Here is a 24,881-nt window from a genome sequence, read left to right on the forward strand (position 1 = left end):
TCTTAGAATGTTATAACTAGTTCTCAATTGATTATTTTTATGATACATATTTAGACATAAATATACCTACACCATGTCAGATTCAATTAATCATATGGGTATATTCAATATGGATTAATTAATTAAATTTTTTTTTCTATTAAAATCGATACGTGTGTCGCGCCCGCGCGCGTTATGGTCGCGAATAATTTCAGATAAGTTTATGAAGCAAAAACATTCGAGAATTAATATTATTTCCAATATCTTCCGTATGACATTTTCGACATGGTGATGGATCTTGTGACCCTGACGAGGCTCGCTGGGACGAATCAAGAGTTTCACGAAGGTGAGATGTTGTAACCCAAGCTTGATTGATACACAAAAAAGAGTCGATTAGCGACGATTTTGGCTAAAGCGTCAATGGCTAAATGAATATACGTCAATGGATAAGTGAATACGAGGCCGGAAACATTGCTCAGAAAAAAATAACATCAAGGTGACTAAAAATTATGCTATTGTAATTGAAATGTTCTTCTCTATCGGAATAAAATCAACAAAACTATATTCTTGAAATTTAATCATTGCACTTTTCTATTGGTTGATTACATTTGACTATTGGTGATTTAATTTCAAATGTTTCTTTCGAAAAAAAAAACTTGTTTCACTCTTTTGTCACAAGTATCTAAATATTTTTATTTTTTCTTCCAGACTTTTCAAGCCGCTTTTAAGAGCAATACAAAAAATCTTGCATATCGGCATGTGTTACTTTAAGCTGGATGTTTCTTCCATAATTTGTACTGCAGCAATTAAATTAAGGAAAAGAATACCGCGTAACAAAAGTTTCTTCATTGAAATACCTATGTACTCAAGGAATGACGACACTTTCTCAACCCTTTTAGAATATTTAAAATGAAAAATGACGGAGAAAAATTGAGCGCATCGGAAGGTGAGAATGATATATAATAGGTGATGCGTGTGGATGCGACGCGACGATTCGGTCAGTTCGAAGATCACGCCAGTCACCGAATAGTCTTGGAATATTATCACGCGGGAACGCGCGTGGCTGTCATCGGCTGCCACCGATCGCTCTAATCGGTGATAGCACCGCAATACACGATGAAACGAGGCGATTATAACGCATATGCATCGTAGGTGGGGGATCGTCAGCGTAGGAGAGAACGAGGGAGGAAAGGAGAGCATACCGCGGGTACTATCCTCCGTACACGCCGATCCGGTGGTCCGTACTCCGTCGCGTCAGCGACGACGCTTCAACGTTGTTCGCGGTAATATGCGATAGTGTTGGCCGCGCGTTTAGCGGTTAGCGATCTTGATAAAAGATAGCGGTTGTACCGAAGATAAGCCAGTAGTCATCCTGACCGTTGCCTGGCCTGACCGTGGTCGGCTGTACGATCCGATCGGCCGCCGATTCCTCGATCGAGTTCGTCGGCCCTAAGCGCCTAAGCGCCTATAAGCGCTCGGATGAGACAGCCCTCGAGGTGGATATCGATGCGAATAACTTTCGTATATTATCTTTCATTTTTTCCAAGATTTTCTCTCCCCAATCATCGAAAAAGCGATTATCCTCTGTCTGTCCGACGAGTGTCTGCAAGAATCAAATCGTGTGATAACGGATTTATATTCGAGGAGAAACATATTCCATAGCGAATTCATCACCAGTTCGAAGAGACTTCAATGAGAGTCGTTGAGCGAATTTATGCTTTCTCAGAGCGCTAAAAAAGTTGACTCAAACTCTGATGAAGGAATACGGCAAAAGAAGGCATGCCACCGTCCTTTCTAGATAGAAGACTTGTTTGCAATGTCACGACGACGACGGCGACGACGACGATGATGATGATGATGACTACGACGACGACGGCGACGACGACGACGACGACGACGACGGCGACGACGACGACGACGACGACGACGGCGACGACGATGACGGCGATAACGACGATGACGACGGCGACAACGACGACGACGACGTCGACGACGACGACAACGACAACGACGACGACGACGACGAAAGCTAGTCTTAATGAATAAGAATCGCCGCATCAAGCGAAAATTGAATCGAATGTTATAGCACGAGAATATATATCAGGAACAAAATGTCGAACGTGCGATAGCATCTAGATGAGTTGACGTTCGTTTTTCAAAGTTGACTCTCCCTTCTTAATTTCATTTCTTTCTCTCATCTACAAACTACACGATAGTATGTATATAATTTTGAGGATGCGAACGATGCGTAATGACGAGCGGCGTGACTACTAAGTTCGATCCGGATTGGGTAAGGATGGTGGAGTTGCGTGCCGCTGGTGCCAGGATGACTGGAAGTCTTGACACCAGATCGTCAAATCGTCTACACTATGCCATCCTGACGATCCTGGATACGATATTCTCCGCGCTCGTAGCCGCGCCGGCGGTGGTTGGTTATTGGCGCGGCACTTGGGAACTCAGCGATTTCTATGTCTACCCGGACGAGCCAGTGTTGAGCAGCTTCGCGTCGATCACGATCGGCTTCACCGGCCTCTTCGCCTTCAGCGTGCTGCAACATAGCTTGGATGACATTCTGCATCCAGATAAGCACCGGCTGTCCTACTATCTCGGCTCGCGAGTCTACACCGGCGTGTTTGGCTTTTGCTGCGTGAACGCTTGGCGCGGTGCCTGGAAGGCCCTGGACATTTATACGGAGCTGATGCCCGGCACAGTCTTTGCCACAACCATCGTTAGTCTCCTCGCGCTCGGCATCATGCGCGCAGTTCGTAATGTATCCGCGCCGCCGTTTTCCGTCGTTCTTGACTCGTGTCCGGGTTACTTTGAAGTGCAGACTATGTTTCGCGTCAACGTAAGTATTTGCCAACGATCTCGTTCTCCGAAGGGTGCTCTCTTGAATGCCGGGGGCATCCCTCGAATCGCGTCGCACGAGGCGATCATTTTATTCTTATCCTCCTTACGATTGATTCATGATTTTTCTCCAATCTTTTCTCCTTTTAAAATTTAAATGTCAAGATACCGTTTCTCACACTCGCGCTTAATGTGTAAAATTACACTCGTAACCGTGTAATCCAGTTGTGAATAAATGTCACGTTGAGCGAGAGAGAGAGAGAGAGAGAGAGAGAGAGAGAGAGAGAGAGAGAAAATGTCTAATATGAAAAAAACAAACACCAATTGCAGTATAGATCGTGGATATTTCAACGATCGATTCATCTATCTAATCATAAATAGAGTTAAAGTTACAGAAATTGCATCTTATATATCGAATAAAAGTTAGTTGGGTTTATATAGTTTGTGATGGAGAACTTTTATGCAATCGATTAATCTCGACAAATCAGGGATTGCTTATCGAAAATTTATGTAGTATAATAGTAATAAGATAAGAGGATTTAGAATGAAAATATTGGATACTAATGATATATTAATGACAGAATATTGTCCATGTGCTATCTACCCCTTTCACGTACATTTCGGCGAGTCTTGGATCGAAGATACGTATATTGGAGGAAAACAAATATATGTATGTATATGCTATTGAATACTTTTCATTTTCTTGTTTCTTCTCTTCTCAGCGAATATGGGTAGCATTAAAGGTAATTTGATTGGTTTTCGATATATATATATATATATATAAAAAATGCTATATATCAAATCACCACATTTCAAGAGTTGTTTGGTGGTTTGTAATTATATTCGGTTTCATAGTCACGAATACAAGAGTCATGCATATATTTTGTGCGATAGTTAGAAAATAAGACAGATAATAGGAATTTTCTTAAGCTCAAGTAACACACAATGTATTTACATGTATATACAGCTTAATTTGTCTCGAGTTTTTTTCATAGACAAATAAATGTTTTAATTCGCAGAAAGAAAGCGGGATACGAAAGAAGATGGCGAAAAGGCGCCAATAGCACTGTCGGTAGTCCGGATTCATGATTTACGTTAAATCAAGCACTTAACGCAGCGTTACTTGGACGCGCGCCAAAACAATTCTCTCTCGACTTTACACTTATCAGGACCCTTTGTTTGTTATGTATATTCACTGTGTACCGTGCACTCACTATGCTGTTGATATTTTGTCGTAGATCATAAATTATAAATGATAACTTGTAAATCACGATTACATGAATTGCATGTTACCTCATTTACACGCGTCGTCCAAGCTCACGTGTTATCGGTGTGCATATAAGCGCAGTTTCCGGCCAAGTCCCCCGACTGTCAACCACTATTGCGCCTGTATAGTCTACGTATACGTGCTAAGCATTAGCGCAACGTGTGCAAGTGCGCTAATTTATTTGTCGTTTGTAATCACATTGAAAACGTGATGACTATGGTTTCATCTTTCCTTTATTACCGCTCCAAAATAATTGCCAATTGTAATCATAAATGTAAAAAATGTTGCAAGAAAAGAATGTTACGCGACATACGAGTTATATCTTCGGGAAACATCGGTACAATTGTCATTGTCATTGTCATTGCGTGATGCATACGAAAATCGTAGTTGTACAATTCGATTTGTTTTCTCTCTACCACCACAATACTTGGCGTATATATTATCGTTCGTGATAGAAATGTGATTTCACGAAATACGACATGCATATTTAAGGTCGCTCTCTATCTCTCTTTCCTTCTGAAATCGATCTCTACATGTTTCCATCTTTCTCTCTCTCTCTCTCTCTCTCTCTCTCTCTCTCTCTCTCTCAACATGTTAATAACACAATATTGCCATCTTTGAAGTGGGATGATAACATTTCTAATCGATGAAAATCGATTGAAAGCTTATACATATATATTTTAGTATACTTTGTGCATCACTTCTTTTTTGTTCACAAATCTGCAGTAAATACCATTTATTGTGTGTGTCGTGTTAACGAAGGAAGAAAATAACTTGAGATAAGATAAAGATTATTTTTGTATTGACATTTTATATACCATTATACCATTAATACATTATCATGATGGATATCACGGAATTGCAGTGCATAATTGCTATTTTATCATACATTTAATGACTCTCTTTTACTCTATAACTATTATTCAATTATTATAATACTACTTAACAATTTGCAATCTATTAATATTGCAATCTATTGCGTACGGTTGTAGAATACGAGGGACTGGTCGTTGTACTTACTGGATTGCGCCTTTAGCGTTGGTGTCGTGGGTACGTTGGTTGTCTTCGTCTGGAGAGGAGTTTGGATTTTGGTCGACATTTACCTATTTCCAGAAAGCCCCGAGTATTCTGCCCTTGGCTCACTGGTAAATATATATATATATATATATACGTGTGTGTATAATAAGCCTTTTATATATCGACAATGAAAGTCCTTTAACTCCTCCCTGAAGATTATTCCTGATCCTATCATTTTGCAGTTGCACTATACGCATGTAACTATTGTATTATATGTATAATTACTATCGTATTATATTATTTGGCACACATGAAGAATAGCACTAGTTCACGCCAATCTGCGCGCGTGTGCTCGTTTCTTCAAATAAAAAGAGTACTGGGTACCGATTAAAATTTCATATATTTGTTTTTATCTTTATTCCAGAGTCCTTTCAAGTACATATACATCGCACGTACTTCTTGTATCGAGCCACTATATCGTGGTAGAATTAGACAAGGTGTTGCGCATGATATAGTGACACGACCAATCAAAAATCGGCTTTAAGGATCTTACAATATTTAAGACCGTCAGTACAGTCACCATGAACCAATCAAAGAGCCGTTATTAGCTTGTCTTAAGACATTACTTATGACGCACAGTCTTAAAGTAACAACGGATTAAATGGGACTAATGAATACCGCCCCAATTGCTAATCAATCCTAGGCTACGTTCCAAAACTTCCTCTCCGAGGAAAATTTTACTCTATATACTATAGTATATGTGACATGTACTATAATATAATATTTCGAGTAAAATTTTCCTCAGAGAGGAAGTTTTGGAACGTAGCCCTAAATGCTAATTGGTCTTTAAGGGGATGCTGGAGTGACCCCAAATGGTCGACATTACTGCATTGGTCGCATAAAAATTTCCGAATTGACTAAACGGAATAAAAAATCCTCTTACAGGATTAAAGTAGACGCAAAATTAGGCGGTGCGAGCAATAGACTTTATATTAAAAACGAAAAAAGTATGTTTTTAAGTTTTTTTCGATTTTCATATAAGCAGGTCTGCTGCGTCGTCTCCTAATTTTACGTCTACTTTGATCCTATAAAAAGATTTTTGATTCTGTTCAATCAATTCGGAGATTTTTATACAATCATGCAGTAATGTCGACCATTTATTGATGAATTGATTACTCCAACATCTTCGTAATACTTGAAGAACAATTTTTTTTAGTTGTACATTACGCTATGTCAAATATAAGAACGAAGAATTGAAAAAATATAATATCGAATCATTGAATATTAGCTGCATTTAGTTAACCTATCAGAAATCGTGCATTCTGCAAAATATATGATTTCTGATACATTATTTTTATATTATTTCTGTCGCTATCGCAATTCCTTCGCATTCTGCAAGGGGAACATTGTTCCCGTAATCGAGAATGGATTGAAATTAATGGATGCGGAGTTCTTTAGAAATACGCATGCATCTGCGAACGTTAAAATGAATTCAGTTTTCAATCCGAATGCATTTTATTATGATATATATGTATATATCATTTATAAAATTATACAATCATTAAGCAGTTCTAAAATGCATTATCGCAAATTGAAAAGTATAATAAGATTGGAAAGTATAATTGTAGTTATTTAACCTTTTTATTAGTACTTCTCAGTTTTATTAGTTCAAAATTTTGAATAGGAAATGCAGTTTTTCGATTTCTACTCAAAATTTCGAATTGAAAAGTATTAAATAGGGTTGATAATTACAAATATGTTTTTCAATTAATGATAAGGCATTTTAGAATTGCTTGATGATTGATTGTATATAATTATATAAATTAATAGAAATGCATTCGGATTGAAAAGAATTCACTTTAACGTTCGCGAATGCGTATTTCTAAACTATTCTAAAGAATCGAATCCGTTTCAATTCATTGTTAATTCTCGTTTACCGACTTACGATCATTATCACTCCAATTTCTTATTTATTCTCACATTTAGTTATTACTATTATTTTTTCTTTCTTTTTTTCTTTACATTTATGTCATTAATTGTAATTTACAGCAGTAAAGATAACAATAATATATAGATAATCGCTGCAATTAAATCTCACAACATCTGTAACATAAATGTTTCGACATTTAATGTCTGTATAACAAATTTGATAACAAGCCGCATCGCATATTAAAAATATATCGTTATACGTCGATTACACAATTTAAACATTTCGATTTCGCTCCGTAAGAGGAAAATTTTGAACGCACTATCTGATATCATCAGTATATGAAATAATCCGCAGGCACTTAAGGCTAATATTATATCATCATCCGTTTTTTGTCGTACGACAAAGTATTTATTTCAAGCCTATTGATTGGTTGCGAGAAAGAGAAATTGTCGAATCTCTCTCTATCCTGTAGCCAATCAATAAACTTAAAATCTTTGTCGTACGATAAATGTAATACCAGTTTTTTACCATCATATCACTAGACATGGATTAACCGCGGATTAAATTGGCAACACACACACACACACACACACACACACACACACACACACACACACACACACACACACACACACACACACATCACGTGATAAAAATTAAAAGTTGAATAAAATAAAAGATTAAAAGTTGCAAGTCTCGAATAATAAACGAGTGAGCATGAAGAAAAGTGTAAAGAACCTTATTTTTTTAACTTTTAATTTAAGTCCGTTTAAAATTACAAATTTTATATTGCATCAGGCATACGACGTACATGCGCTATGCTATGGCACTACACACCCGGTATTCGATTATATAATTGAATATTCGCCAATTGCATGATTGCCGCGGCACATGGCACAATTGTCGGTGTACGCGCATATGAAATGTACGTTATCCGTGATTCGTTACATTTGTTGCATCGCGATCGCGCGCTTAAATTAAGTATAATACATACGATTTGAAAAGGAGACTTGTTGAATATCAGTATTCAAGATTTATTATCATATCGATATGTAATCTTTGTCGAGGCATAAACATCGTCATTCGTCAAAATTATAGTTTTCTTTTTATTTTTTTCGGTACATCTTTTGGCTTTGGCGTCTTTCTAAAAGAATATGGAAGACAAGTAGTAGTAGGGCTGACTGAGTATTTAGTACTCCCTTTATATATATATATATATATTCATATAGTGAGTACGAGTTTCCGTATCATTAGACGAGAAAGATATATCGATCTATATGTAATAAAAAATAACGTTGTTGTAATCTCGTTACCGAATTCCAGGCTATCGGGTATTTTATAGTCGTCGTGACGTTTTGCCTACAACCGTTGATGCGGTATATCTGCGCGCGTCTTCAGGGTCTGGTTCGCTTGATGGTTGCGGACGTTTTTCTTTTTCTGAGCTTTCTGGGGACTGTCAACGTCTGGCGCGGTATATGGAACGCGTTGGATCTCTGGCTGCTGCCGGACAATCCGGAATTGTCCTGCTGGATTACTCACATTGGCTGCTTCGTTTTTCTCGTCCTTCTCAATTGTAGTAACACTATCCTAGTTCGTGGCGTTTACATCGATGCCGAGGAAGAGAAAGGACAATGCGTTGTGTTTCCATGCCATTATCTGCGTTTATTCTTTAAGGTTTGCTGATATTTTGTCACATTAATACATATATATATATATTATACGTATATACTCGCAATTTAAAAGAGATATTTGTTATTTATAATTAATGAAATGAAATGCGAACAAAGTTAAATGAGATCTTTAATGTGATTTCATGTAAATATATTGTTAGTGTTTTGTCTAACGTTATTTTCGCTTATTTTATCGTTTTCAGATTGAACGCGAGAAGAAGCAAGCGCGACAGCAGAAGCTGTTGATAGATCATACCGATGTAAATGAAAAGGACAGTGAAAACGGAACTCTCCTACCGAACACGGTGTCGATTATACCTGTGAATGCAGATTCTCTTGCATAAAAGCGATATACGACAAGTCAATTTTTGTCATGAGTGTCTATATAGGTCTATGTTCCAAAATTTACTGCCGATACTGAAAAGCTATAGTGCACGTGTAACGTAATACATTTATACATTTTCAGTATTAACAGTAAATTTTGAAACACAACCTAGGTGTGTGCATTCGTGCGCGCGCGCGCGTGAGAGAGAGAGAGAGAGAGAGAGAGAGAGAGAGAGAGAGAGAGAGAGAGAGATAACGCAATATACTGTGTACGACCTGAAATGAAACGCACATTAGATCGAAAAATCATTTTACAAAACAATCTATCAACTTTTGGTCGATTTTTAAGTTTATGGCATCTTAAAAATGCGATAATTATAGTAATCGTATTTAATCGAAACTGAAATCTATAATACTATTGAGATTTACAAGATCATGATAAACTCAGTTTGGACTCGGTTGCACTACAGATTTATTCACAATGTAATTACCCTGTGTGACTTACAGGGATAAGTCTCATATCGTACTTGAATTTCTTCAGTATAAAAAAATCAATGTTTTATTTACGATAATAACAAATTTAAAATAAATAAGTATCGTTAGATTTTTGTAGAGGTTTCTTAAGTTTCTTTCACGCGTTAGTACGTGTATCGAGATTCGTGTAATTCAGTGATGACGATAAAGGATCGAAAGATTGAGTCGCACCATTCTCAAGGGAGAGGGAGGGGCTGAATAGCATATATACTTAATATATGTATAGAAAATTAAGTACGTTACCCTCGTGTACTCGCATATATAGTTGGTAATATAACTCGATCAGTGCGATTCATGTGATTAATCCATGGATCATTATAAAAAAACATTTTCGATAATACACGGAGCAAAGAGAAAGTACTGTCGGGAAGAAGCGACGTATGGCTGTGAACGAACGTACGAAGTGAACAATATGTTTGCGGTACTCTGTATGATGACCATCATAGAGATCACAGAACATTGTTGCAAGTTTTGCAATGTATAGAACTGCAGTAATGTACGATATATATATATATATATATATATATAATGTAATTGATTATATCTAGCTTAATGCGTACCACACATACGTACATATTTGATAGTGATACACACACGCGCGCGTGCGTATCAATAAAAGAGAAATTTATATATTTATTTAAAAATACGCACGAATGTTTAACGTAAAGTTGAATCTACATTTATACATTTATACACATATATACATATGTATATATGTGTGTGCATTCTATATAATATATACGTATAAGTATAGTGCATTATAATATATAATATATAGAGATAAATAGGAACAGGATGGAGAAAGGGCGGGGGAAGAAAGAGGGACTTATCGAATAAATATAATATTAACAATAGATACCCACATATGCATTCACTACTCATTTATCCATTTTTTCGAATGCAACTGTATATAATAGCTACTTGGTATTACAAAGTCTGTATTTGATTTACAATTATTAGTTATATTTATATTCTCCGTACGTAAGAAATAAATGTATTTAGTTAATTCTTGGAAGGAGAATGAGTAAATATAAAAAGATTGAAATAAACAGGGAAATATATATACATTATACATGTATGCTTTTTACAAGCTAGAATTTTAATTATAATTTCGATTTGATAATATATAATGTGTATGTTGTAATTTAACAAGTATATATTATATACAACGATATGAAAAAAGAAAATTATTTCAGTGAATGACGATTTTTTTCATGAGATCAGGTCTTTGTAATTACTTCGTAATATGTAGTAAATACTAGTAATTTTAAATTAAGACGAGCAGCTGGCAATCCTGTTCCAATACTTGCTTCGCTATACTAGTAAACTATATATAGGTATATAATTTGTCGAAAAAGATCGACGAGCTAGATTTAGCTCTTATCGGCAATAATTTCATCAAGTCATATCGTATCACTGAATTTTGCATCGAGCGAGACCTTGAATAACAACGGCGATAGATTGAACAAGATCGTTATAAGTAGAATATGTAACTTCCCTCGTATCCTGTACACCCCGTACTTTTTACTCTTGTGCTCGGCAATTACTACGTCATAGCGTACTAATAACTAATTAGCCGTGTGTGGGATGTAATGACGGGACAATAGGCGGCAGTCACGATGGGAAGTGCTTAGTTCGACGATAAATGCTTGCCCCCCTGGCCTATATTTAATGTTTCCACAATGAATCTGCAACTCCCTCGCCTGAAGAGGAAAAAGAGCAGATGCTATGCTGTATTCGTTCAGCTGTTTTATATTTATGTTTCAACTTACACTGCATAGTAACAATTATTTCATTACTATCTATTATACATATATACACACGTATAACATATGCAGGGATTGGAACACGGAAGTAACTCGAATCGTTACTTGTAACGAAGTTACAGTTACAAGTTATTTTTTTGGTAACTTTACTAGTAACTGCGTTACTCTTCTTTTTTTGGTAACTGTAACGGTAACGTAGTTGCATTTTTTTGGTAACGCCGATAACGAATTTTACAGTTACTTTGATCGTTACTTTGCACACGATTGGACACAATTAACCACTCGTAGCGCTTGAGATTAGAAAGCCTCTAGGTATCCGTCCGATGTGATTGGTGTGTGGTCATCGATTTTAAAAAAGTAATGGAAAAATTATTTCCTCAAGTAACGGTAACTCTATAATGAATTACTTTTTAAAATTGGTATAATTAGTAACGGTAACTAATTGTTACTTTTTCTACTCAATAACGAGTAATTGCGTAACTTGTTACTTTTAAATAGTAAAATTTTAAATAGTAGAGAAGAGTTCTCGAGTATAACGCTATACGATTACTCGATGATATATATATATATATATATCTACATATAGTTATATACATATATACAACATATATACAACGAGTGTACGCAACTTTCTTAAATTTATACTTTTTAAGTACTTATATATAATTGTTTTCGCGACATACACGACAAAGTCGCGTATTGAATATAGAGCAATAGGTCCATTTTTTTTTCGTTCGATTAATATAAGAATAGATCAGTCTGTGCAGCAAAAGGATCGATCGAGTTTGGATCAATGTCAGTAGTGGGGTGAAGAGATTCGAGAAATCTATTTGGAGACTTATTGCGGCGGCGCGCAATAAGAATCAGTTAGCTATTAGCAAGGTGAGCCGTGAAGCTAAAAAGGTGAAGCATCCACTTTAGAACGAGAACGAGTGTCTGATTGAGCAGAATCTGTTCAACGTACCTGTGACCTGGTGTGACCGCGGATTAACCCAGCTGCAGTGTATACCAGCTCTTTGTGCGCATTCTGTTCACTTTCGGCACTAGAATATCGACGCGAATTTTGCGAATTTTCTCATTCAATCTCGAACGGGATGCAGGCGGCGGATGATCCCCTCTGCCGGGAACCTTTAGTATCCGTCGAGTTTGAAGTTTTTGGAAAAGTGCAGGGTGAATAAGTACTGTCGAATACCTTATCCTTCACTAGGATGCGCCGCCCGTCAGGATATGATACTGTATCATCACGCAGTCTCGCTTACTACTTTATTGCCATGACAAATTGATATTCAAATTAGTTTTAGATTTGCAGTTTACACTCAAGTGCATCGTTTCATCGTTGTTTAATTAATATATCCCCTGTAGCAAATTATACTGCAAAACACCGAACACGCGATTCCGATCTTTCACGTATACAAATAGCTAGATAGATAGATGTGAATATACCTAGTATACTTTTACACTTTTTAAATGATCGCTTCTCGATCTCTGCACATATTCCCCTATAATACATACGCACGCGATGGTCCAATTTTATCACAATTGACGTCGAATTCGGTCAAATCGTGAAATGTAGCATTCCATTATTTTTTTTCTTTCCATTCGTGACACACGTAACTTTATATGTATACATAAAACACACAATCTTGATAACTTAATTATCTTAAGATGAAAGATTCTTCATTGAAATTGCAGGTGTATATTTTCCAAAGTACGTGAGGGATATATGCTTGCAATTGAAAATCTGTGGTTGGGTGAAAAATAGTAAAACTGGCACGATCCTTGGAAAGATGCAAGGACCTCGAGCGCTTGTCGATCAGATGTAAGTCTTGTGAAATGAAATCTGTCCACTTTGTCGAGCTGAAATAGTGAAAAAACTATATTTAATAGTTAGAGAAAAGAGCCATCAGTTTATTTATTACGTTACTTATATGTATACGACGACAACGACGACGACGACGACGACATTTGCGTTAAGCCCATTCTACATAAACGCAGAACACGAGTCACAGGTCGCAAAACTAGAAACTAACTTAACGTATTTTAATTATAATATGATTGTAGGATGCAGAACGCAGGACGCAGAAAGTTTTGAAGTTCACCCAACTTTCTGCGTCCTGCGTTCTGCATCCTACAATCATATCATAATTAAAATACGTTAAGTTAGTTTCTAGTTTTGCGACCTGCGACCAATGTTCTGCGTCTTATGTAGAATGGGCTTTATATGGTGAGCGCGGCTCCTTAATCGTACGTGGCCTTGACTAACAATTGCCATATGACAAGCGATATGAAGCGATATGTCGAAAACTGACTTTAATAATGATTTAATGAAATAATGACGCTGCGACGTGTATCATATATCTCTTTCCTTCGTCGACGATTGCCACATCTCGATCTATGCATCGGCGTGGCACGGCCGTCGACGTTGGAAGAATACAGAGAGTACGCTATCTCTCTCTTACACAAGATAGTAATAGTTTCAAGATTCCTAAAAAAATCCCGAGATAATGGAAACTAGCTAATCGAGCCTCAAGTTTATTGTAAATAACAAATACACGTGCGCGCGTATATGTGTTATGATTCTGCAAGAGAGCAGAATAGAATGCATTTCCTCTCTTGGAAGAAGACTTAAAAAAAAAAAAGAAATGAGGAAACGCTTGTTGAATTACACTAAGAAGAAAAATTAAATAACTCGTGAAATGTGAGTCAGATCGAATCAGGAATTAAATGCTGATTCATTTCTTCGATCGTAATCACGTAAACTGCAGTTGCTTATACGTTAAAATTATTATTCAAAAAATGTTTACACTCGGTGCTAGTCAAGTCGCAGCGTATATAATATGATATTAATAAAGAATTTAACACTATACAGACAACAATGAGAGACAATTGTCATTAAGGTAACAGCCATCTCACAGATTCCTCCTCTTCTCTTTGTAATATATCAACCAAAGTTACTAAGAGTTCACTTCGACAGCTTTGCATAAAAATATTTGCACTCGGTCCGATTAGTCGCTAATTATAATTTCTGAGCGTGTGAAGCATTCATATACAGAACGCGCATTTGTCAGCCGCGTTGTTCGGTAACGACAAATAACTATGTCAATGACGCATTTGGCAACACACCAAACATTTGCATGGCCTTCTTAAACTTGAAATCAATCATAATTCAATTTTTCGCCTGTCAATCGTACATATTTTTTTATTCCTACACTAGACTGCAGTATTCAAACGTTCTTTTTCGCTTGCGCCAAATATTAAATATAGATATATCTGTTTCATTTCAAGTTCCAAATGTATGCACTAGTTTAGCTACAGATATACTTATATATCTGCTGCTTATATTTATACTCTATACAAAAGCACACGTCTATTTCACACTCAAAAAAAAAAAAAAAAAAAAAAAAGACAATTTTGCTATTTATCAGCAAAAAAGCATTTACAATATATCTTTAATATAACGTGTAAAATAATAAATCTTATTCCCAGGGCACAGTGGTTGACATCAGTGGGCAGTCCAGGCAGTGAGATACATCACTGCGAATTTACAAATTGGGAAACTGTTACAAAGCAGCAATATCAAGGTTTCATGATTCGTTTCTAAGAATATATCGCATAGTTGAACATGTATGTTTAAATTCTAATATTAATGCACACTAATTTGATTTGCACGTGGTATACCATTGTGCTAAAAAATTCCATAACATCTGGAACAGTTGTGCGATAATTGTACAAAATATTTTATTTGACACTTTACGTACGATTCGGTTGAAACATAGTATTTTTTTATGTATTTTTAACAAATTATACATCTCTTACAAAAATTTTCAAAACATGATTATTTATAAGGATACATAGTCGAGATAAATGTTACATTCGATAATTACAATGTTAATTAGAACATTTATAATTTAAATTCAATGACAACTCAATGTAGATTCTTAAAAATTTATACACATATACTATATGTGCGCGCACGCGTGTATATGTACAATAGAAACGTAAAGCGCTAGATATATATTATATGTGCATTACGAACGAGGTTAATTAACACTTTCTGTATCGCGCTATTTTTAAATGATTTGACTATCATGCCGTGTGGATCACTAGTATTTTTGTTTGCATTTGTTATATTTCTTAAATAACATATATTTCATAATTGTTAAAAAAATGGCAAAAATTTTATAAAGAAGGTCTAATTATGTATCATATCAATATTGCATCATATCATAATATATATATATATATATACCTATATATATATCATGTAAAATGATATACAAAATTATTTCACATTTTTTTATAGTCAAGATATCTCTCAAGTGGCTTGAATGAAAAATCCAGCGCGGGTCGTGCGGCACGGAACGTGTTAATGTTCCATGATATAGTATAATAGCATGCCAACATAAAGTATAATATTATATGTACATACAGATATGCAATCGCTCTCCTTGAAACAGAGTGCAGCTTATAAACATCGAATTGTATCGAAATTGCGCTCAAAATTCCATTTACAATTAAATTGTCTGTAATATACACTGAAAAGTACGTAATACTTTGTGTTTACTTTTACGACTTTGCAGCTTACCACTACCTTTTATATCATTACGTATAAACGTTTATTGTCTTTCCATTGATAAAAGACAATGATTTCAAGTCTATTTTCGTTTCGTTGTATCAATATACACAAGTTGTACACAGCTTGATAAGATTCTTCTATTTTCATGCACACAGTTTTCTACTGCCTAGTATCACAGGATATAGTTGACAAAATCCAAAGTTAGTTGTCTTCATAAATAAATGTTGCGTCTAACATTAACAATATAATGTGATAATCACAGTGAGTTTTAGGCAAATGCACTGATATTCGTCGAATTAATTCCACAGTGTCGACATTCGAACAATTTGTATAGACTATTTCAGGGACGTTCTGGAAAAAAAAACTTGAACAGTTAGCAAAGTCGAAAATATTCGACAATTATAATAGATTTCCATTGCAGCACTTACCAGGCTTTCCAAGTATCTTGTAAGCGCTGGACTCAATCGTGACATTTCTTCCAAAAGATTAGGTGTTTTTGAGAGATACGCCATCATTCTTCTTCCAGCTATAGGTAATAAGTTTGCAGCCAGGCGTTCAATATCTGTTACCGTTGTAGTTACCTAATAACATATATATACACACACACACACACACACACACACACACATATTGTGAATAGATGTAATTAGAGAATAGATGTTTTATGTAGTATATATGTAGCATAATTGTAAACATCTGTATTTTGTGTGTGTGTGTGTGTGGTGCGTGTGCGTGCGTGCGTGCGTGCGTGTGTGCGTGTAAATGGTACGCAAGCGTACAAAAGCGAATAATAAATGAATTTGTTATTATATATTCACCTCTTCTGCTAAACGATCGAAACCATTTATGTACAGCTGACAGGCTTGATGTATTCTCAATTCGTCATTATTAATTTTCCAAATAGACGCTAACATTTGACATTTACTCATCCACAAGACAGCCTGTGTCGAACTAACCGTCACACCGTCCGTAGTCTCGCGATGAATAAATTCCATCGATGCTGTAATTACTCTACATAAAAATTCTGTACGTATATTATCCCTCTTGTCATCTCGGTACCACGTGAGAATTGCTTTGTCCGTTATGTCTTGAAAGAGGTAAGGCTGTACCTGAGCGAGTAACGAACAAATGTTGAATACAAATGTAGAACACAAATTAATTAACAAATCTTGCTATAGGCTTACCACGGATTCGAACAAGTTATTTAATGGTTTCAGTATTTTCAAGTTCAGATATGCCATCATGTATAGAACATTAGCCACTTGTACGTGTAGCAAAATCAAGTCGTACCAAGCTGGAGTTTGGGAGACAGCTAGTGTAGCAAACGGCTGTGGCCCACCGAAGTGTCCGTCCCATAATTCTTCCGACTTTATTACTACTTTATCTCCTTGTTCAAGTATCTCAGCCTACGTAGCAACATAAGTCAATTTGTACATTAAGGCTCCCGAGTAATCATCACAGCCATATTGAATCGTGAAGCAAGAAATGACACGTTAACTTTTATTACGCCATTTATAAATAAAGACAATTTGAATAAAACAAAATGATGAAATTGCTTTAAAACATTTGTAAAAATGGACGAAAACTATGCTTATCCACCGTGACAGTCAGTAAATAATCGTAAATTATCACTTTTCGTGTAGTGATTAGAAGATTCAGAGGAGCCTTAAAGTTAAAATTAATACAACTTACGACGCCGCAACGCGTAAGTTGCCCCTCCCCACCGCACCGCACATTCATTACGTAATAAATAATTTACAAATTTTTCCGTACTCTACGTACATCGATAAATATATCCAAGAAAGTAACGCAGTGCTGTAAAAACGTCGTTACTTGAACGTCAGATAAACCAATGTCTTGCATACATAATCTCTCCTTTGGCAACTTTCCAAGTTTATTCATTAATTTTGCCGCCATTTCCATTCTTTTCTTTATGTGAAGCACCCATAACAGACAGCAGACACCTGTCGAATAAACGAGTAAAAATATACGCACATGCAGTAAAAATTTACATAGATATTGCCATTTTAGAGCAGTTTGCTGAAAAAGAAAAAGAAAAAAAAACGATACAAAAGTGTGTTTACCGTGTCTCATATTCTTCATAGGTATTTGTCGTAAAACAGTTAAAGCGGCTGCGAGCGAATCTAGTTGAGTAACATCTTTGTCCCACGACATGGCAAACTCCCAGCAGAAATTGGCCAATAAAACGCTGCTCGTTAAACTGAATGGGAAATGACGTTTGAGTAGGGCCATACTGTCTGCAGCAGAAATACGACAGATTTAAATTACGACAAAAGTTAGGGAGTATCGTGTTTTTAAAATATGCCTTTTTCTCTTGCCTAAAATGCACGCTTCCGTAGTCGTATTAATTTTTGCTTCATCCCCAATCTCTATCGATAAAGAAACAAGTTTCGATCGTTCCTGTTCAGATACTTGGACAGTAGTCGCTTCATTCGTATCGGTGAATTGTTGTAAGGAATCTACAGACAATTGTAACTGATCGAACTCTACATCCGTCGTGTCGATTAATCGCGCTGGATCGATACCCGTTGTGCCCAGCCATTTCGCAACCAGTTCAGACACTGAACCTGATTCAATCGGGTGAGGATCATCAATACCAAATACACGGAATACTACTAATTATACTAGAGTTTTAATGTACCTCTTCCTCCGGAGAGGATCGATGCTAAACAAGTGTCGTTTTTCGTAAATGGTAGAACAAAGAATCGTGTTGTTTCATCCGATACAACTCGTCGGCTAGAGTTAGATTAACGTTCGTTACTATGGTAGCCAAAAATTACAATACTTATTTATGCACTTTCCAATAATTAGCGATAATAACGTACCTAATAACGGCATTCAAAACGGCAATATCCTCAAGGTTCCCAATCAGTAATGCAAATTGACAGGTATCATTACTGACATTTTCCCACTCACTAATTGAACTGTACGTCTCATCATCCGGTGTGACATCATACGATTTATTCTGCATTTCGTCTGTTTTAATTACATTATTCCCATTTTTAATGTCTTCCTCTTCGTTTCCATTATTCCCCAATCGCTTCTCATTTTGCAATTTCTCTTTGTACTTCTCCAGAGTCATAGCAGTCGCCCTACAGGCTAACGCAGCAGTAAACGCATTGAAAGGTTTCGTAGATTCTGTCAGAATAGTGCGTACATTTTTCCACCATGAGGAAACTTGGTTATATTCAACACATATTTCTTCCACATCTGTCGATTGATTTCAGTCAATTAAATTCCATTTGCGCTATGGATATGTAATATTTTTTTTTTTTAAGCATAAAGCCAATGGACACAAAATTTACCGGTTAAGAAACAAATGACGTGCAGCAGCTGTGTAAAGTGTTTTAACTCAATTTCTGAAAATGTAGTTTCTTCCTTGTGCGACCAATATATCAATGCCAATCGCATGAAAATAAATGGTTGAATGTTACTGTCTTTAGCCGCTTGTTGCCATTTCTTTTTCATATCATCAGAATACATGAGTCCCTGATACATTAAACGTGCTAAAAGATGCGTTAAAGATCACATTTTATAAAATAAAAATATACGATACAATCCTACAACTGATAACAGCATATTTACGACACTATTACAACTTACAAATTTCGTGTATATTCTCCTCCTTTACATCTTTTCGTAATCCAATCATTCTCGATGCGCCCAGTTCGAAGCACGATAGAAAGTCAAAGAACGCACTTTCATTCTTAAATTTGACCTTAGTTTCTGCCGAAACGTTACCGTCTAAGAAGCTGTTTAGCATTTTAGCCAATTTGACAACACGGTTTATTTCTCGTTCCGAGGTTAATAATATTGAAGATAAACTTTTAGTACTTATTGCATTATCAGTCGTAATATCGTACTCAGGTGGTACATCGAGTTGAGACTCGACATATTTATAAAATGTAATTATTTGTTGTAACTGCGTTGTCAATTGACGAAGCATCTTAGCGGGAGGTTCCAATTCTTCTTCTTCTTCTTTTTCTTCCTCTTTTCCTTCTATTTCTGTAAAGTATCAACAAAACATAATTCGTATAATTTATTTACATATCTGAGCAGCACATTTTACAATGTGGATTCTGCATACAAGTACCTCGTTTTACTACAAAACAATTCGTCGCAGCGAGCAAAGTGTCTGGTAAAATATGCTTGCTATTCATTAAAACTTCTATCGTCTGTATTCGAACTTCATTCGTTTCTAAACCCAAACAAGTATTAGTAACTACGGAAATCAATTTCTCCTCATTGAAATCTTCTTCCCTCAGAAACGTTCTCAGTTTCCTAAGTAGATGTATGTCGCGTGCTCGTTTTCCGTTTTTACTATTGAGCGCAAAGTGAAATGGAACACAAATTTCCTTCAATCCTCCAAGTGGATCAATAAATACACAGGAATATTGCGCTTTATTCTTCGATAAAACGGCATTGTCGTTTGCCCCCAGAAAACCATAATTAATGTACAATAACCTGCAAAGTATATCAGCCAAATGATTTTATACGACATGTACATGTAAGACAGAATGAAAGGGAAGAAATTGAAAGCAGAGGAGAGGAGATGCGATAGATACAACTTGCCGTCCATTTTTGCTGGCAGTAAAAGTAGTGATTTTTGGACCTTGCTGTATACTCCAAATATCTATCACGCCCTTCTTTGGTGCGTAAATAACTAAAAACAGAGCGGTGCGCAATAAAGCTTTACGTCCAGATTTATCAACGTTCCTACGTATCGCACGATCTCTCTCTTCGGTAACTTCGATCCAACCGCACTGAGCATCGCGATATCCTTTCCACATTCTCAAAGCTATACCCTTTTTATTATTTATCAGAATCACTCTGCCCATAGCATCTGATATTACCGAGAACATTTTGTTTGGACTACAAACAATGCAATCACCTTCTCTCATAATATCACTTAAACCAAATCGACACGTCATCGTTTCTACCGATTCGTGGCTAATACTTTTTGATACTTCGGACGTTGCATTCTTGGAATTTCCACGAAACCATCTGATAAAAATATCAATTTATCAATTCAATAAATTAATTCTTGGGACTTGGCTTGGGGAAATTATTATACAAGATAAGAAAAGAAAAGCACTTACGGCACAGCAGTACCAATAGCGTTAGCTAGTTTGCTAGCCATAGCGATAGCAACATCCGACAAGACTGGGGCATTACCACCTTCCAGTGCATAGTGGAATCCTACAAACGGTCGTTTTCCTGTCGCAAGAACTAAATTGTGTTGCGGCGCACTAGATCTATACGTTGCATTATATCCACCGCATATCGAAGCTGTCATTAAATGATCAAAGCTATTTATCGACGTTGTACCAATTACTTCTAAATCGTTTGCAATATCTTGATTTTTGAACGCCCATTTTTTATACGATAAATTTGTAACTGGCGGTAAATCATTACAATTCGCTTGGACTGTATGAAGAAAGAATGATAAAACTCAAGCTTAAAACGAGAGAAAATACACGTGTAACGAACAATGATGTACCTTTAGCCAAATGGTTTCTACAAGCACGTAAAGTAGAAAATAATGGAAACCCTTGTAAAATGCAAACTCCACTGTTATATAAAATATAAACTTCTTCACTAGAGCCAGCATCCCCAGCGTGTTTGGATAAGCAAAATGACTGACACTTTATCCCTAGAACCGATTCATTATGGATTTGCTCTTCTAAGAGTAAAGCACCTGTCTAATGAAAAAACGAAATATATTACAAGAAATCAATAAGATGAAATAATACAATAGTAAAAGAAATTAATACTCTCTTTACTTCCGTATAAAATCTAACAAAGCCTGTATTATAACCAACAGCTATACAGGTCCAATCTGGACCAGAGGCTTTTCCCATGGATATTAAAGGTAAGCAGATCGCAGAGGTTATCCATTCACTGAAATAAATTCCTTATTACAACCATATTATTATCATATAAATATTAATAAATATTACATACTTTGCTGCTTTCGTTACTTCTCCATGCCACGTTATATGAAATTTATTTTTTATCTCATCTAATTCTTGAGATTCCCACCTTGCTATAAACATGAAAGAATACAATTGAAATTTTATTCACGTTGCGCTCACAAGGATATATACGTATGTAAACATATTGGGATTCTTCATTAACATGTAATCAAATTTTGTAAACGTCTGTTACTGGCCAAAAAAATTATACATATGTGCGAAACCACATAAACGATACTATATACGATTTGTACCTACAAGCAAATATGATCATTTTTGTGTTCCAAGCTATCGTAAGTACATCTCCAACTGATGACATTGATATAATACAGTTATGCAGAGGCAATTCATTGCTCGGAATGTACTCGACTGAAAAAAAACGTATTAGTAACTGAGAATGCGTATGATATTTAATATGAATTAACGTATCAGTGAAGAAAAACTCACATTTGCTAATGTCTTCGCCATAAAGCAATTTTTTAACACTAACAACGTCTGATATATTTGCTATTCCTTTAATTTGACAAGACATTACGCTTAGGTTATGTACAACAATAAACTTTTAGCAACACTCAATTTTTATACATTTAATTGTTATAACTTATTACCACCGAGCATATATAAGTGATATAATCTTTAGTATAATACATACAACAGGACTGTACTTAAAACAAATTGTTATTTGGTAATTTTTAATTCACCCATATACGTAATACTTCTATACAGAGATACGTCGTTCACTTTGAACGGATCCTTTTACTGACCGAAAGATTCGAAACGCCACGGAAAAAATGAACGAAACTAGAAATGTACCGTTCAGAGATATTTCGTTCACTTTGAACGGATCCTTCTACAAGCCTGTTGCTGGATTCACACTGCATCCGATGTGCGTCGTCCGACGCTCTGCAACCAATCAGAAAACATCTGATTTCGATGGATTTTGCTTCGTATCATCGGAATCCTGTTTTCTGATTGCAAAGCGTTGTACGATGCAAACCGGATGCAGTATGAATACAGCATAAGCGTTCTTCGATTTGTTTTGATGGATTCACACTGCATCCGATTTGCGTCTTACGATGCTCTGCAACCAATCAGAAAACAGAATTCCGATGATACAAAGCAAAATCCGTCGGAATCCTGTTTTCTGATTGGTTGCAAAGCGTCGTAAAACACAAATCGGAAGCAGTGTGAATCCAGCATCAGGGTGTCGTCCCATAGAGAGGAAATTGGCAACGGAACGGAACTCGCGGAATTAAGACGACGAAACAAAGCCACTCTGTTGTCTATGTATGGTTATTGCACACAGAACGCGGCAGGACTTGCCGTGCGGCGGAAGTAGACGCGAGAGCCAATCAACGTCTTGTTTGCTCGGAAGTAATAGATATATAATTTCCACCGAGCAACAAATCGTTATCGGAAACCAGAAATATCCATTTTTTTTTTTTTGGCAGCTTGAAGCGGAAATCAGAAAAAAGCCTACGTAGCGCTTATAAAAAGAAGAAACCATAAAACATGACGTGATTGGTCTTCGAAAATTTTATCAGATACTGGAAATTCCATTTTCTGGCAGTTAGGAGAGGAATATGGAAAAAAGCCAACGTAGCGCTCCTAAGAAGAGCAAACGCGACAATCTGAAGTGATTGGTACTTCAAAATTACATTAAATACCGGATACATCCATTTTCTGTTTATTAGGAGCAGAATTAGGAAAAAAGCCAATGTAGAGCTCGTAATGCTGGATTCACAGTGCATTCGATTTGTGTCATACGACGCCCTGCAACCAATCAGGAAACAGGATTCAGATGGATCTTGCATCGTATCATCGGAATTCTGTTTTCTGATGGTTGAAGAGCGTCGTACGATGGAAATCAGATGCAGTGTGAATCCAGCAGAAGAAGATCAAACGCGAAAACCTGATGTAAATAGTTATTGAAAATTATATCGGATACCGTAAATATAAATTTTTTTTTTGTGAGTTAGGAGCAGAATTCGGAGGAAAGCTGAGGAGCGATTGCAAGAAGGACAAACGCGAAAAACTGACGTGATGAATTCACAAAAATTAAATCGGATACCGGAAACATCAATTTTCTGGCCGTTATGCTGGATTCACTCTGCATCCGATGTGTGTCGTACGACGCTCTGAAACCAATCAGAAAACAGGATTCCGATGATATGAAACAAAATCCATCCTGTTTTCTGATTGATTGCAGAGCGTTGTAAGACGCACATCGGATGTTGCGTGAATCGAGCATTAGGAGAGGAATTCAGAAAAGGTCATGTAAAGCTTGAAAGAAGACCAAACGCGACAACCTGACGTGATTAGTCTCGTTCAGCAGAATCAACTGTAGTGGAGCAGATTCGTGAGCCTTGGCACCTATTGGTGTATACTTCTAGATCATCCAATAACAGCGAAAGCTCACGGATCCGATACGCAACAGTTGAATCTGCTCCAAACGACCATTGGTTCTCGAAAATTATATCGGTTTTAAGAAACATACATTTTCTGACAGTTAGGAGCGGAATATGGGAAAAAGTCCGCCTAGCGCTAATAAGAAGAGCTAATGCGCCAACCTGGCGTGATTGGGACTCGATTACCGGATGCGGGGACATCCATTATCTGGAACGTTCGATCGGAATTAAAAAAAAAAACTCGCGTAACGCTTGTAAGTACAATAAATGCGACAAACTGGCGTGATTGGTACTCGATAATTATCAAATGCCGGAAACATCCATTTTCTAGCAGTTAGGTGCGGAATTCGGAAAACTGCACTCCCTAGAAAAGCCACCGAAACGCTTGTTTATAAGATTAAACGCGACAACATTCTGTGATTGATTTGCGAATACTATCGAATACAAGAAATATCCATTTTCCGGCAGCTAGGAACGGAATATGGAAAAAAGCCAACGTTGCTCTAGTAAATAGCGGGAGTCGTGCGGGTGCAGCACTCGGGTGCTGCGCTGATGGGGGGGGGCGGG

General features: G+C 36.5%; 3 protein-coding genes across 6 annotated transcripts; 2 read left to right on the top strand and 1 right to left on the bottom strand.

The window, feature by feature from the left end:
* The first annotated feature begins 1,951 nt into the window (after positions 1-1,951).
* On the top strand, positions 1,952-9,219 carry LOC108761200 (uncharacterized). Its single transcript, XM_018507613.1, has 4 exons — positions 1,952-2,827; positions 5,086-5,238; positions 8,364-8,714; positions 8,914-9,219. Exons 1-4 carry the CDS (start codon positions 2,231-2,233, stop codon positions 9,052-9,054), a joined length of 1,242 nt encoding a protein of 413 aa, XP_018363115.1. The 5' UTR covers positions 1,952-2,230; the 3' UTR covers positions 9,055-9,219.
* Positions 9,220-12,057: 2,838 nt separating this feature from the next.
* LOC108761199 (acylphosphatase-2) lies at positions 12,058-19,043 on the top strand. 3 transcript variants are annotated; one of them, XM_018507612.1, is made up of 4 exons: positions 12,058-12,504; positions 13,027-13,153; positions 14,821-14,958; positions 19,008-19,043. In XM_018507612.1, exons 1-3 carry the CDS (start codon positions 12,429-12,431, stop codon positions 14,933-14,935), a joined length of 318 nt encoding a protein of 105 aa, XP_018363114.1. In that variant the 5' UTR covers positions 12,058-12,428; the 3' UTR covers positions 14,936-14,958; positions 19,008-19,043. The 3 variants fall into 3 exon arrangements, with proteins under 3 accessions (XP_018363114.1, XP_018363113.1, XP_018363112.1); XM_018507611.1 differs by lacking the exon at positions 19,008-19,043 and adding an exon at positions 15,638-16,091; XM_018507610.1 differs by lacking the exon at positions 19,008-19,043 and having other exon boundaries at positions 12,065-12,504; positions 14,821-15,508.
* On the bottom strand, positions 16,099-22,610 carry Rab3-GAP (Rab3 GTPase activating protein). 2 transcript variants are annotated; one of them, XM_018507607.1, is made up of 19 exons: positions 22,354-22,610; positions 22,165-22,275; positions 21,896-21,977; positions 21,715-21,832; positions 21,432-21,633; positions 21,031-21,358; positions 20,504-20,935; positions 20,025-20,395; positions 19,535-19,936; positions 19,237-19,437; positions 18,757-19,141; positions 18,573-18,667; positions 18,250-18,498; positions 17,995-18,168; positions 17,693-17,874; positions 17,095-17,316; positions 16,729-17,019; positions 16,339-16,491; positions 16,099-16,261 (listed from the first exon to the last, which is right to left on the bottom strand). In XM_018507607.1, exons 1-19 carry the CDS (start codon positions 22,436-22,438, stop codon positions 16,112-16,114), a joined length of 4,233 nt encoding a protein of 1,410 aa, XP_018363109.1. In that variant the 5' UTR covers positions 22,439-22,610; the 3' UTR covers positions 16,099-16,111. The 2 variants fall into 2 exon arrangements, with proteins under 2 accessions (XP_018363109.1, XP_018363110.1); XM_018507608.1 differs by having other exon boundaries at positions 16,112-16,261; positions 19,535-19,930; positions 22,354-22,438.
* Positions 22,611-24,881: the final 2,271 nt, after the last annotated feature.

The sequence above is a fragment of the Trachymyrmex cornetzi genome, unplaced genomic scaffold, assembly GCF_001594075.2.
Source record: "Trachymyrmex cornetzi isolate Tcor2-1 unplaced genomic scaffold, Tcor1.1 scaffold244, whole genome shotgun sequence".
Taxonomy (NCBI): domain Eukaryota; kingdom Metazoa; phylum Arthropoda; class Insecta; order Hymenoptera; family Formicidae; genus Trachymyrmex; species Trachymyrmex cornetzi.

Coding starts and splice junctions, on each gene's coding strand:
- LOC108761200 (XM_018507613.1), top strand. CDS start 2,231: ATGACGAGCGGCGTGACTACTAAGTTCGATCCGGATTGGGTAAGGATG. Junction 2,828..5,085: donor AGACTATGTTTCGCGTCAAC/GTAAGTATTTGC, acceptor GTACGGTTGTAG/AATACGAGGGACTGGTCGTT. Junction 5,239..8,363: donor ATTCTGCCCTTGGCTCACTG/GTAAATATATAT, acceptor ACCGAATTCCAG/GCTATCGGGTATTTTATAGT.
- LOC108761199 (XM_018507612.1), top strand. CDS start 12,429: ATGCAGGCGGCGGATGATCCCCTCTGCCGGGAACCTTTAGTATCCGTC. Junction 12,505..13,026: donor AGTTTTTGGAAAAGTGCAGG/GTGAATAAGTAC, acceptor TTGAAATTGCAG/GTGTATATTTTCCAAAGTAC. Junction 13,154..14,820: donor CGAGCGCTTGTCGATCAGAT/GTAAGTCTTGTG, acceptor TCTTATTCCCAG/GGCACAGTGGTTGACATCAG.
- Rab3-GAP (XM_018507607.1), bottom strand. CDS start 22,438: ATGTCTTGTCAAATTAAAGGAATAGCAAATATATCAGACGTTGTTAGT. Junction 22,276..22,353: donor TGGCGAAGACATTAGCAAAT/GTGAGTTTTTCT, acceptor GTTTTTTTTCAG/TCGAGTACATTCCGAGCAAT. Junction 20,936..21,030: donor GCTATTGGTACTGCTGTGCC/GTAAGTGCTTTT, acceptor TATTTTTATCAG/ATGGTTTCGTGGAAATTCCA.